Source organism: Pipra filicauda, unplaced genomic scaffold, assembly GCF_003945595.2.
Source record: "Pipra filicauda isolate LSUMZ 115617 unplaced genomic scaffold, ASM394559v2 scaffold2_size9829703_pilon, whole genome shotgun sequence".
Classification (NCBI taxonomy): Eukaryota; Metazoa; Chordata; class Aves; order Passeriformes; family Pipridae; genus Pipra; species Pipra filicauda.
In genome coordinates, this window is record NW_024104421.1 from 3923129 (window position 1) to 3937833 (window position 14705).

Sequence of the window (14705 nt, forward strand, 5' to 3'; positions counted from 1 at the left end):
GACCAGAGAACACAAACAGTGCTTGTCAAGCACACAGGATCTGTGCCTGCCATTTGCCTAGATTCCCACTTTGGAAAAGGCACTGCCTCTCAGCTCCTGGAAGTTACATTTTGGTTGGAGAGCTTTCATCCAAAGAGTTAGTGTCAATTAGCTCTCCATTAAACTCAGCAGTGACCTGTCACAGAAGTATGGGAACACTTCAGAGACAGATCTCCATTAGGACCAGCCTGGTACATGGAAAGACACTAGAAAAGCACCCCTGATGTATTTTCTGGAATTTATGCAATATGAATTGAAGGCAACACAACCATTTGGCTCCAAATGGGACCCCTAGGGAGCAGAACAGATGGCTGTATTAAAAGGAAAAAACCCTAAGCACAACTGGACTAGTCAACAGCCTCCACAGAGGCTGAAGAGGGGGCCTGGCCCTGAACACTCAGTTTTCCTTTTGCCTGCAGTATCCATGACGAGGTTTACTATTACTTCTGTTCGTGGAACGCAGCCAAGATACTTGCTGTTGTGCCAAACTGGAGAAAAACAGCCTCTGCCTCACAAAGTTTACAATATAGCTGGTATTGATCAAAGTGCTCTCTGTGTATCACTTCTCTTGCACACGTGTGGCTGTGCATGGACCTGCTTCCCTGCCTGCAGGCTGGCACATACAGCTCTGTGAGGGAATTCCAACCCTGTGGGTGAGCAGGCGTCCGGCCATCGCTGCTCCTCCCGATGCTGCCGCTCTCTATGCCCAGGCACGAAGGCCAAAAATACTTAAATTCGCTCCCTTCATCCCAAGTGAAGTGGTCAGGAGCTGCAGGGAGTCAGCTTCCCTGGTAAAGAAGAGTAACTAATAACTGTGCCCTCAAAAGCAGACACAGTGATGGAGAGCTGGGTCTTTAACCTCTCTGCTTGCTGCCCACAGAAAGGTGATTGTGCTCCTCTCCTACCTTGCAAGATGATGATGACATTCAACGTGCTTTAACCTTCATCAACTGATGTTTACAAAGTATTTCTAAAGCTGATGAACAGCCAATACTGTGGAAACACCCCCCGGGTTTTCCCTGGTGCTGTGTGTGCTCCCTGTGAGCAGTTGGCTGTTTATCATCCGGCATCCCCGTGGCGGGAGTCCCCACACTCACCCCTCCAAGCGCACAGCCTACATCCATGTCTCTGTTTTCTTTGGCATTCTCCAGCATTCCCCTTGGAACAAATGGCCAGTAATACAGCTTCTACTCAGACATCCCCCTCTGACAGAGCGCTCCTCTGAGGATTATCATTCTCATACTTGTGAGCCCCATGCTGTCCCACTGTCTCTTTCAGGCTGTTCTCCCCTGGGGATGGGGTCACAAAACCCACAAAGTACACACAGATTGGCAATTAGATCTGCTCTCTGATTTATTTTTTTTTTCCCTGCCCTGAAAAACCAGCAAAACTGCAGGTTTTGTAGAAATTGTCCAAGAAAGTTTAAGAAAGCTCTGTGCTCCCCTCGGCCCAAAATCTGCCAGCTTTGAAAGTAATATTTAGATGAACCTCCTCCAAAAGGTTACAGAAGAAAGGTAGCTATTTCTTGTAAAAATAAATGCATAATAAAACCCAAAGAATTTCTCTCGAAAACTAATTTTAGTGGAAATTTTTCAGGTAGTTTCAGTGAGCTGTGGAGCTCAGCACGCCCTCTGGTGCCAGAACCAGGTTTCACAGGCCCTGAAACCTGCCAGCTCCCTACAGCAAAACCAGAGATCAAGTTCAAAAAGGAATTAAAAAAACCCCAAACAACCAAATCCACACTCGTGGTGATATTCATCCTGCTTTCTCCAAGAATTCCTCCAAAAATCAAAAATAACAATAGAAGTGAAATTGGAATATTTGTGTGTGTGCATGCTTTGAGTAAGAATTAATCCTCTGACTTACAAAACATAGACGGGTGCCTCACTCAGTCTCTTTAGGGATCTGTATTGCTGTGCCACGTTTACACAAAAGCAAATGGAAAGGGGATTTGCCTGAGGTCAGACTGAAGCCAGCAGAGTCTTTGCAGGGAAAGAGGCTGTTTCACATGGAAAGCCAAAACATCCAAAAATGGGGCACAGGAGATCAGCTCCAGCACCAGTTCATCCAACACTGTTGCATGACCGGGATGGAATTTTTCAAGTCCCAGTTTCCCTACTCTTTAAGAGTGGGCAATAGTGACAGATCCCCATCTTGGGAAAGGGCTGCTTACTGGTAGGTGCTGTTTTCCAGCAGACATGCTGGCTCTGCAACAGCGCTTTCAAGATGAACTTGGTGTCTGACTGCCAGATCCAGGTTTCCTTTCTTTGACACATTATAGAGAAAAGGCAGTGATCTCCACTTTCCCAAGGGGAACGCTTTCAAAGCGACTAGAAAGACACCAGCTCTAGCCTGATGACATAAATCACTTTGATGAGCCTTCAGGTATGTCCTGTGACTTGACTTAGGGTTCTGTTTGCCAAAAGGGAATCATAATCTCCTCAGTGATCCCACACAACCTCCCACAGCTGTCTGGCCAATCCTGCTACAAGGAAACCCAAGTTGCTTGTGAATCAGTTCCTGAGCTGCAGCAGTTTACAGGACTGAACTTTTAAACAAAGCAAAGGCAGAAATGGTCTTCAGAAAGCTGTGCAAGCATTCTGGCAGCTAAAAAAAAAAAAAGTCACAACCACACATTCAAACCCCACAGACACAGTAGTTCCCTGGTGACAGCTATGGCACAGGCATCCCAAGCAAATCCATCCCCCTGCATTAATCCAAATACCAGGTCTCTGAAGACTCCTGGTTTGTTTAAGCCTCTCCTTATTTGAGACGTCAAACTTCCATTTCTAGCTGCTGGACTAGACAGAACACTGAGGGCCAAAGCCATAAAACCCCTGGACTTCTCTAACTTTTCCTTGCATCTTAAGTGCGTTGTGCTGGAGTGTGTCAACAGAAGGGCAATGAAGCTGGTGAAAGGACTCGAGCACAAGTCCTATGAGGAGAGGCTGAGGGAGCTGGGGTTCTTCAGCCTGAAGAAGAGGAGGCTCAGGGAAGACCTCATCACTCTCTACAACTCCCTGAAAGGAGTTTGTAGCCAGGTGGGTGCTGGGGGGCCACCCATCACAAATCTTAAGCTACCCAAGTTTAGTGTCCAGCTTTCATCAGCCTTTATCCTTTTGGCAATCTTTCTGGATCTGTCTGGACTGAAAGAGCTTTGAATCTGGAGTCACACCTTTTCCATTGCAAAGGTTTCCCAGTTCCAGTTACTCCACATAGGAGAGCAGCACCTGCCTGTGTTTTCATGCCCCAAACAGGAACATGCTGTCACACTCATCCACGCAAGAGAAGCCCACAGGAAAGCTGTCTATTTTCATTGCCTGATCATCTGGGACACAGAGCTCAGTACGTTGCAACTCTGCCCCATTTCACACTCCAGGTAAAGAAGCATGGGGGCAGCTCAAAAGGAGGACGTGTTTTCCTTCAACAAGAGCTCCTGACTTGCTTTATTTTTCTCCACGTAAGCAACTAGAAACAGATGTCTCAGCCTCCTTGTACCAGTCACTCATTTAACAAAAGCTCTGTCCTGTTTGTACAGCGTCCTTGTTCTCGCACCCTTAACTCATCATTACACAGAGATAAATTATCAATGCTCAGCCTTGTGATGCTGCAAGGAAGAGGGCTGATTCCTCAGGAATAAGGAAAACAGCACATGAGAGGGATCAAATCACAAACCTTGCACCATTTCGTATTAGCTCCTCTCTGTTTCAACAGGATCACGTGCTTTCAGGCCAACTAAGAGGCAGTAGTACCTCAGTAAATATTTTTAAAATGTGTTCACAGGATCTGACCTTTTGCTGGCCTCCTTTCCTCAAGATGCAAGACGCCTCTATGCTGCCCCTGACACCACACTGTAATGTTTAAGCCTTGAACACCTACACACTGCCTTGGAGTTCTTTGCCTCCTTACAGTATCTTTTAACTTCTACCTTCCACAGCAAGAAATACAAGCTTTGCAAAAGAACCACTTAACCACGGTAATATCACTGTCAGAAACTGCAAGAATTACATGTTTTAAGCTATCATATTTAAAAAAAAAAAAAAGAAAATCACCCAAAGCCCTTTTCTACCCCTAGCTAGCCACTTCTTAGTGGCATCAATAGGTCAGAACACACAGTCTTTCCTGCTCGCTTTTTCATACGTGGCTTTGTCACATGAAGGTGACCACTAGAGTGGGGCCACAACCCCCTTTCAAAATTGAACTCCAACTTCAGCATCGGACACACAACCACATACAATGCTCTCCCAGGATCACGGGTTTTGCTCACACTCTCCTGGCACAGAGAAAGCCACTCTTGCACAGGGATGCACAAAGAGACCCAAGACCACAGCATAAAGCACTAGCCATGACCCTTCCCTAGCATCCTGCCTAGAGCATGGAGGAAACACTACATTTTCTACTTTACCTGGTAGAAAGAGATGAAAAAAAGCACTTACCATTTGATGTAGGCATTTCCAGTATGCACCTCAAGAAATCTCTCTCACCACTTTGAGCAAAAGAAGGCCCCTCAGGCCCAGCCTGGCCTTCACCTCTGGTTTTAAAGGGTTCCCATCAGACAATGCTGAGGGCAAGGCTGCTGGTCTTTACTGTAGCTGACAGGAGGCTGATTACCCAGAACCAAAGTCTATCTGATATATCTAAGTGTTGGGGTTTTTTTCTTTTTAAGGTAAGAAGAGCATAGCTTGCTGCAGATAGATCCAAATCTTTTGTAATTGTTGCCTTTGCTGGTGGTTTGTTACCAGCTTATGATGCTCTGGGTGAATTGAAAACTATCATCCACATTTCTGACTTTTTGGTTTTTTTCATCACTTGGGTCAAGAGAGCTAACAGGTGAACTCACTAAGAGAAAGACAGAGAAAAGGTGGATGGCTTAAAGCAGCCAAATTACCTACACCTTGCAATTAGATTAAAGGCAACCAGGTGATTTGGCTCTTACAAATAGTTGTTTCTTTCCACCGACAAAAAAATGTGCCTGAATGATTAGTTAAAGTCAGGTGTGATGGATCCCACCCCTTGTCTTGTTGCATTTCGGTGTCTGATGTTCTGAAGAAATATTGCCCTTGGTTTCAAAAACAAGAAAGTGGATCATCCCATCTGCTCTAGCACCTTGTCTAAGATAGAAGCCAGCAAAAAGTGTTCAGAGAATCATAGATCTTTTTAGGTTGGAAATGATCTTTAAGATCATCAAGTCCAGCCATTAACCTAGTACTGCCACGACCATCACTAAACCATGTCCTCAAGTGCCACATCTACATGTCTTTTAAATACCTCCAGGCATGGTGACCCAGCTACTTCCCTGGGCAGTCTGTTCCAGTGCCTGACAAGCCTTTTGTTAAAGAAATCTTTTCCTAATATCCAATCTAAACCTCTCCTGGTGCAACTTGAGGCCATTTCTTCTTGACCTATTGCTTGTCAATAGGACAACTGCTTGTCTTGAGAAAAGAGACTGGCCCCCACTTGGCTGCAGTCTCCTTTCAGGGAGTTGTAGAGAGTGATGAGGTCTTCCCTGAGCCTCCTTTTCTCCAGGCTAAACCCTCCCAGCTCCCTCAACTGCTCATAGGACTTACTCTCTAGAACCTTCACCAGCTTCGTTGCCCTTCTCAAGACTCACTCCAGCACATCAATGTTCTTGTAGTGAGGGGCCCAAAACCAAACCCAGCATTCAGGATATGGCCTCACCAGTGCCCAGCACAGGGGGATGATCCCTTTTCTGGTTGTGCTGGCCACACTATTTTTGATACAGGCCAGGATGCCATTGGCCTTCTTGGCCACCTGGACACACTGACAGCTCATGTTCAGCCAGCAGCCCCAGGCCCTTTTCCGTCAGGGAGCTTTCCAGCCTCTCTTACCCAAGTGTGTAGCACTGCATGACGTTGTTGTGACCCAGGTGCAAGACCCGGCTCTCATCTTGTTGAACCTCATGAAATGGGCCTCAGCTCATTGATCCAGCCTGTCCAGATCCCTCTGCAGAGCCTTTGTATCCTCCAGCAGAGCAACACTCTTGCCCAGTGCAGTGTGGCCTGCAAACTCGATCCTCCCATCCAGATCACTGATAATGACATTAAACACAATACCCAACCCAAAGAGATCTCTCTTTAACCTCCTGTAAGTCTGAGGCTTGTCTGTGCCCTGAAGGAGGAGAATTTAATATTCTTTGCAAAACCCCTGGCTTTGGATAATCTATGCTATTGTAACTCTGGACGAGCTTGTTTTCCACAAAAATACCCGGTATGTTTTTAACCTTGCTGAGCTCTTGATCACCACAAGTATCTTGTCCCTATTAATACCACGAGGTGGCTCTGAGGGGAAACTGGATGCACTCAACACGTTTAAAACGCTCAACTTTGACTCCTTCCCAGGCTTTCTAGACAAACCCCAAGGAGGAGGCAGCACCCCGTGTGGCACAGATGTGTCTGCTGGTTTAGTGGTATCACCAGTTCATGGGATTTTTCCTGTCCCCCCAGGGCGTGAATCCTCATCTCCGGATCAACGGGCCGATGAACATCAACCACTACGCGACGAAGAAGAGCGTGGCCGAGAGCATGCTGGATGTGGCACTGTTCATGGCCAACGTCACGCAGCTCAAAGCCGTGCTGGAGCAGGGGCCGTCCTTCCAGTACTATGCCACCCTCATCGTGCTCATCAGCATCTCCCTCTTCTTCCAGGTGATGATCGGGATTCTCCTCATCATCACTGGTAAGGTGGCCACTGAAGGCTGTGCACCCTGGCAGGGTGCTGCAGGGGCAGAGAACCCCATGGCTTGGCTGGTGTGGGGGTGGAAGGGAGAAGCCTCTTCTCCCAAATCATTCCCTTCTGGCTCCAACCAGGGCTGCAGAAGGGTTGAAGGCAGCTTGATGCAGGTGGTAGGGAGGTGTGTGTCACTGCTTGTCGAAGTGCTGAGTGGGTTGTTTTTCACTTGCACAACATCTCTGAGCACAACTCTTCCTTCACTTTCCCACTGCTGACCCTTGGTCACAGTGAAGGACCTGGGTTTTGGCCAAGGTGGGCCATTTGCTGCCCTTGCTGTTATATGCTCTTTCAAGTAGCTCCTGCAGACACTACATTTTAGCCTTGAGCTTTTGGTCTCACTTCAGCTGTGACTTAACAGAACAACTTAGGCAGAGGTATTTCCTGTATTAACACCACTTTAACCAATTCCACAGTTCTCCTAGTGCCCTACAGACAGTATATTAACATCAGCATTTCAGACAGGCTTCTCCAGTGCTCCATCTGATACAGGAGTTGCTATATTTCCACCTCCAACACTGCTCACTATTAAAAGCCTGCAGAACACTGCTATTTCCTGTATATCCTCTGTGGGCTTTTATGTGGGACAGAGGATTGAAGGCTACGGGACATCCTGTGATGTGTTCCTTCCCCTGCCCCACATGCCACAGCCTTTCCTGCTGGCAGCTGTGGTGGATGGAGCCAGCTGTGAGGAGAAAGGGGACAGGGGACCACAGCTGAGAGCAGGGAGCTACAAGGCTGCTGCTCACATGGCTTATTGGCCAGACAGCCTCCGTAAACCTGAATTCCTGTTGTCTAAACAGGTCAGTGTCCATCAGCTAGGGATGATCCCATTTATGTACCCAGATACCTTCTGGTCTGTGGGTGAGGAGGGGGTTGATAGCTGTGTCAGATCACATATATGAGATCTGGGTATCAAAGAGGAACAGGCATCCCCACCCAAGTACAACATTGCTGACCTTGTCTCTCATGTCACACAGCCTTCCCTCGCCATGTCCCATGGCCATGCAGTACAGGGGGCGTGGCACACATCTGGCTCATGTGCAGCAGTAACTTGGCTATTTAGGGTTGACCCACTGCAGGGCCACGGCACCTCCACGACAAAACAAATACATGACATTAAAAAAAAAAAGTGTTTTTCTCTGCTCCGTTCTTCTACATCATCTTAGAGCAAGTTGTGGCTCCTGTTAAATTCCTGGGACTATTCCCCCTGCTCTGTGGCCTCAGTGCCCAGGGACACCATGGACATTCATCAAGCAGGGAAAGCTTGTATGGGCTGGGGGACTTGGAGTCAATCTGCAAACCTCCCTCTCTTTTTGCACTGTATCGCACAGCTCGTTTGAACCTGAATGACATTGCAAAGCAACCCCGCCTGAACATTCTCAACAACGCTGCCACAGCTCTCATCTTCATCACAGTCATCCTCAACATCTTCATCACAGCCTTTGGGGTACAGAAGACTGGCCTCTACCCTAACAGGAATTTTCGACCTTATTAAGTCATGGGGCACGGAGTCAGGTAAGAAAGGGGTGAGCTCCCACCACGGCCGGCCCCTGGGAGGGCTCTCAATTTCAGAAAATATCATTGTGAGGTGGAGAAGGCAAAGATGCACAAATTAACAAAGCCTGTCTAGAGGCATGTTGCTGTCCCACAAGAATCTGGGGCCACTGAACAAATTCCCTCAGAGAAGCAGGATTTCTCCTTTAAAACAAGACCACCAAACATCCCAGTTGCTGGGATTTATCAGCAGCAAGTGGTTTTTGGAAGGCTGCAGACTTCATGCTAGACACAAATTGCACTTGTGGATGGGAGCTAAACTTGGGAAAGAAAATGCATTCTGGGAGGTATCCAGAGATGGCAGCACTATTAGCAGAAGAAAAGGAACGTGCTGGTTAGGCCAGGGTAAAAGAGCCCTTCTCAACAGCCAGTGTGGTTTGGCAGGGACTCTTTTAAGAATCCAGTGCTCATTTTCAACAGTCTTGTTAATAAGAGTCCAACCAAATGCCTGGGTTCCCATGTCAGGTCAGTGAGGGAATGACACGTTCTTAGATCAAAAGAACTTTAGGTCAAGAAGTAAAGGTCACAGCTCTTGCTAACATGGCCTGTAACATGTAAACACAGTTTAAATGCAATATACTGGGGCAACAGCCAACAGGAAAGCTCAATAGACATATGATATGATGAGGAAGGATGCAAAGGTCAAAAGCCTCTATAAAAACACTGCTTGCTTGGGATCCAGAAGGGTGCAAGTGCTGAAGAGTAGCAGCCCACACGTGTAGGGGTGGTCATGGTGTCGAGTGACCCAGTATGCTGTGACTGCTCCTCTCTGGCTACACAGCACAGAGGAGCCTGCCCTGACCTTACTGGCATTTCTTATCTTCCCTGCAGGATCTGAGGAGTGCAGTTGGAAGGAAAAGCTCTCCTCCTCTACGTCTTCACTGACCTCAGCAGGAGCCCATTGACAAATCCAGAAAACTGGGTTAAACTTTCAAAACTCTGTGTGTGTCATGGTATACTGGCCCCCTCCTGTAATGCTTTTGCTGTTCTGAAGGGGTGGAAACATCACCTTTCCAAGCTAGAGCAAACTTTGCAAGGGAATAGCAGCAGGTACATGGTTTCAAAGCACAGTTCTGTAAATCTCATCTCTTACTGCTTCACATATTCAATACTGGCTCATTCGGTAGAGAAGACTGAATGATTTACTTTGTAGGCTAAATAAATAAGAAGAGTCCAGCTTTTTTTTTTTGTCTCAAACGTAAGTCTCTCTCCTTAAAGCAATTCTATCTAATAGTTTACATCCCAAGTGTTGGAATGGGTTTCTCACATTAAAAAAAAAGTTCTCATGGGAGGACAGAAAAGTGTGTGCACGTCAACATAGTTAAACCAGTTCAAATGTTTTGCTAGTTGTTTAAAATTAAATGCAACACAGTTAAGAAAACAATCAGGTACTTCCAGCATTGGAATATTAACAATGAGAAAAAATACTTATTATGGTCTGATGCCATCATCAGGGACCTATCAGGAATGATGTCAGAATGGCCTGACAGTAGTTAGTAGAAAATGAAGAAACATTATACATAAGGAAACAGTCTGGGCTTATTGCCACAATGAGAAATGACAGTTACATAGTGTATTACTTCATTAAATAATCACCATTATAGTTTAAGGTCTTATCAGTAATACAAATATTTTAAAATATATTGATTTTATATTGACAAATGCTGGAAATTCCCGTGGATTAGAACAATTTGTATCCTTAAAAAAAGAGATCCTTTGAATTAACAAGTTTTGAGATTTTTTCGAAAGAGTAAAAATTTTTGATTCTAAATTTAACTTTGTAGTCATGATAAGAAATGGATATTTTAATAGCCTTGTGTAAACCTGTTAAAACAATTACATGCTCTTCTGATTATTAAATGATTTTTTTCATTGTACTGCAAAATCAGAGTTCAATATGGATTTTTAATATTGCATATCCTTGCTACCACTGAGACAGAAATGCCATGAAAACATCCTCATAGTGGTCTTGAGGAGCTACTAGAAGTGTCTGACACTTAGAAATAGATACAGACAGATTTCATTTGTATTCTGTATTTGGCTTTACAGAACTAAATTTCACTGTAAGTCACAGGTGGTGCTTTTTTCTGAAGAGGGTGTGAATGACCTTGCTCAGAAGGTGGTGGGTAAGGCCACGGGCCAGCATCAGCTGGTACCTGCAACTGACTTTTTGGCAGCTGAAGGAAAGTTGCATAAAAAGAGGAGGGTGGAAAGTACCAGTTATGTATTTACCAGAATTTAAAGTGGCAAAGCTGAGCACGGTCTGGGATCTGTTTGGTGAAGCAGGCAAAGACTTGTCCTCCACTTTATCTGGGAGATGACAGGTCTGGAGTGACACTGGATTTGCTGCTTAACTCAGTCCTTGCTCTGTGCCAAGACTGACAGCAGACAGGGGTGGATGTTTCTGGGAAGCCTGTTATCCTGCTCTCCTCTAGAAAAAGGCTTCACTGTAGGGGTAACCAAGCCACTTGTAGGCAAAGCAAAACCACAAGCTAAGGGCTCTCAGCCACTACTGGCCAGCTGGGTTCATGAAAAGGTAAAATGTTATGCATTCTGTGCGCAGATCCCAAACCCTAGGACTCATTGCTTCATGAAGCAGGAGGCAAAGCAATTAGCATTGATGACTGAATGTAAAGAGAGGGAAAAAAATAAAAGGTTCAGCTGGGAAAGAAGCAGTGAGGGGAATTTCCTTACCAGATCTTAACTTCATCATTGTTTCAGAGAGCTACTAGATCAGGTATGACAGTACATGAGGCCTGCCTGAGCAGAGAAGGTTTCCTGTCACTCATCCCAGACAAGCAAAAGACTGGCAGCACACCAGAATATTTCTCCCCCATCACCTTTAATAATAATAATTTCTCATTATAATGAAATCACACTCATTAGCAACCTTGGCTGCCTTTTCCCCTCTCCATGTCTGACTCCCATTCCTGCCAAGCTTTTGATACTCAACACACAGCTGAAGCAAAAATGGGCCAAAATTGAATCTAAATAAGCAGCTGCTGTGAAAGAGTTGACCTCTCATTTGTGTAGACTGTGCCAAGCACCAAACCTGGGTCTAGGCTCTCACCTGTGGTCTTCTTCAGCAATTTTCCTCTGCTTGCAAGGAGGACCACTTTGTTTTCCACATTCTCTATGATCACATCACACCTGTGCTTTGGTGGGATGTGTATTTGTTCAGTGTTTCCACCTTGTTCCACATGACAAACCCAAGAAGACAGGAGAAATACTGTTGTGTTTCCATCCCACTTTCTGCAGACCTAGAGAGACTGAAACGGGTCTCGCTCCTGGCTAACCTTGCTTGCTGCATCTCCCACTCACTTCCTGCTGCAGAGTTCTTGCTGCCTTGGGCAAAGAGTGATCTGTCTCTCTGGTATTGCCTATGCTTTCGGTTATATGAAGACAGAGGAGCAACACTTGGTTTCTAATCCCTGCTGCATGGTGATGTGGTTGCGAGTAACACACAGACAGAAGTGAGCTCTTGTAGGAAGACAATGTATTTATAAAACACGAGGGAGAATCTGTACATCCCCCAGCTCCAACAGAGAGGTGGCCCAGGAGTTGTCTTGAAGGCACAGAGCCACTTTAAGGCAGGTAATTCAAAGGTACAACTCAGATTCTCAACACAAGGCATCTGTATCTAAAAAACAATCAACTTCAGACATTTGTAGGCAATAAGAAGAGATGTTCATACTGGGCAAACATTAAGACAATGACAAAACAAATCACATTATAATTTTCACACAAAACATTTTGCTCAGAACAAAAGCCAGCCCTTCTTCATTCCCTTTGCTGACCTGCAAAACAAGCCCCAGCCCCACAGTTCACAGTCCTGAAGACAGAGTCACACATTTCCAGGCAGAGCCCCCTTGCCCTACACTGCACACTTGGGGGCCCAGGGCCCAGAGCCTGGTCACATCCTGCCCCAGGGAAGGTCTCCCTTGAACCATGGTCCATCATCTCCCCAGCCAGAGAGCTTCCAGAGCAGCTTGCTCCTGTCTGATGCACGGAAAATCCCAAGCTACTGACTTCCTCCTGCCTTCGAGGCAGGACACAGCCAGGATGCATATCAAGGCCAGAAACTCGGCACAGCTTCCTAAAGAGATCCTAGCGAGAGAAATGGGATCAGCTGCTGGGGGGAGTCAGCTTCATGGCCATGGTGAAGCCAGGTTCCCTCTTCCCTCTGGGAGCTGTGCTGGACCCAGAGATGATGCAAGACATACGACACTAGTGATGGGGCAAACCCCTGTGGTTCTGGTCTGGCCACTACACTGGCTGGCCGTGTCCTTTCACTACACGGCTGTGGGACTACCTGCTCCTGCTGGGCTTCCTGCTCTCCTTGCCTCCGTGACTCTGCCTGGGGAAAAAAACTGCATGCAGGCTGTTTTGGAAGAGGGACAACAGCCCCAGAGCAAAGCCCAGCACTGCTCCTGCAAGGTTTGCTGCTGGCTGGCAAAACTGAGGAGAGTGTAGCCCCCTCTCTCTCTACCTGCACTGGTCTTTGAGCATGTGGGCTGGAAGACAGCTTTTGTCCCCATGGGCTCTCCAAGCTCCTCCATGGAGACTGCCAGCTAGTGCCAATTAGTATTAATCACGTTTACTACAGCAATGCTTAAATACCAACTGAGAATTCCCACTATGGTAGAAAGGGAAGAACATTTGAGATGGCAGCTTTGACAGCAGGGACACTGGCCATCAGGAAATGGGACTGAAAACCACTAACTCCTTACATCTCCACCAAGGAGCCCTCACGAGGTAGTTCTGCTTGACACTGGCCTGGGTTACAAGGTATGAAGGAAGGAGCACAGTCTCAGCCAAAAAACGGAGGCAAAATCCTCAAATTCTGCTGGCAGTGCTGCAGTGAGCGCTGCTTTCCAGTCCACTCTTTGATGACTGTCCTCTCTGGTGGGGAAGAGGGGCTACTCATATCATCATTAAGGCAAGTGAGTTACCTTCTGGATGCACCTAATTCTCGCCAGCGCCTGCAGATGAAAGCCAGCTGCTGACTTTAGGTGCTGCAGACCACATCTACAGCCAGATGTGAAAGCACATGGTACAAATAACCCTTCCTCCCTGTGCCTGACTTACAGGCTGCCACTGAATCCATCAGCTCTCCATCTGCAAAATGGGCATCATGCTGTTCTCAGCCTGATGGGGCCAGACAGCTGGTCCTGCTATTGCCTCACTGTGTCCCGGCATTCGCCCTTCCCGATAGCCTCTCCCCATTCCACAGGGATTGCGTGACAGAGCCAGCCTGGACAGGCTGGGGAGGCGCAGTCCTGGAGCCTGGAAAGCAGCTCACCTGCACTCTCGTGGGGCTGTTCCTGTGTTTTGAGTGAAGCACAGGCTCTGACATGCACCGAGAGCATGACTGACACTGCACATTCCAGGCAGAAACAGAGCTTATTGCAACATTGCATCACAAGGCCCTGGCCTCCTAAACTCCTATAACACTTTTTTGGAAAAAAAAAAAAAAAAAAGAAAAGTTGACTCTTGTCAGCCTGTTTCCTGGCTGACACCAGCTGCAGTGACTAATTTCTTAGTATCTACATGGGTAAAGTACTTTCCCTCAATAGGAAGACTGCTCTGGTTTGGGCAGATGGCTAAGGCTGCCTCTTCTGGGATACTCAGTGTCTTCATTCTGGTAAACGCTCTGTGGAGTCAGAGACACAGCTGTCTTTTGTCTACTTCTTATCATGGCTGCACACTGCACAGCAAAACTTTCTTCTATCTGGTTGCCTTTTTCTAACTCCATCAGTCACAAAACCCAGACTGATGCAAGCAGATGATTTGACAAGATTTCTATCTCACGTGCCAGAACTTGCATGTTCAGTTTTCTACAATAGTGGAACTTGATGGACTTGTCAAGCACCACAGAACCAGTAACAAATGAATGACTCCATCAGCAAAAAGCAAAAAAAAAAAAAATCAAGTACCATGTCAGCATTGCTTGTATTCTACATATCTCCATTACTCACGTCTCAACAACTCCCCACAGAGCTGGACCCCAAGAGCAGCATTCTGTGTCACATTCTCCCCTCAAGCTTGAGACCAGTAGCAGCCTTTTTAGGATGGTACGGGGACCACTGGAGCTCCAGTGTAAAGTCCTGAGTGTGCTGGGATTTCTGGGTGTATATAGTCTTCTAAAATGGTTACAGGGGAAAAAACAATCTTGCCTTGCATTAACAGGAGTTTTAGGGGATGAGAATTTCCTGTAGTGTCAGGCCAACTGTGGGCTCTTTCCACAGGTCTTGCATCAATGACAGCATGAGTCTGCCTATCCTTTTATTCACTCAACCCTCTTCTGTCCTCACCATTCTTTACATCCAGTGCATGTGCCAAGACCTGAGGCCACCTCCTCT

At 46.6% G+C, this 14705-nt stretch overlaps 1 protein-coding gene across 1 annotated transcript in view; it reads left to right on the top strand.

The window, feature by feature from the left end:
• The window catches only part of NINJ2 (ninjurin 2), a 47152-nt gene extending 37633 nt beyond the window's left edge, over positions 1-9519 (top strand). Inside the window, exons 2-4 of the mRNA XM_027726478.2 lie at positions 6504-6735; positions 8121-8304; positions 9175-9519. Of these exons, the coding sequence (XP_027582279.1) occupies positions 6504-6735; positions 8121-8284 (396 nt within the window). The 3' untranslated portion in view covers positions 8285-8304; positions 9175-9519. The remainder of the gene's footprint in view (positions 1-6503; positions 6736-8120; positions 8305-9174) is intronic.
• The last annotated feature ends 5186 nt before the right edge of the window (positions 9520-14705 follow it).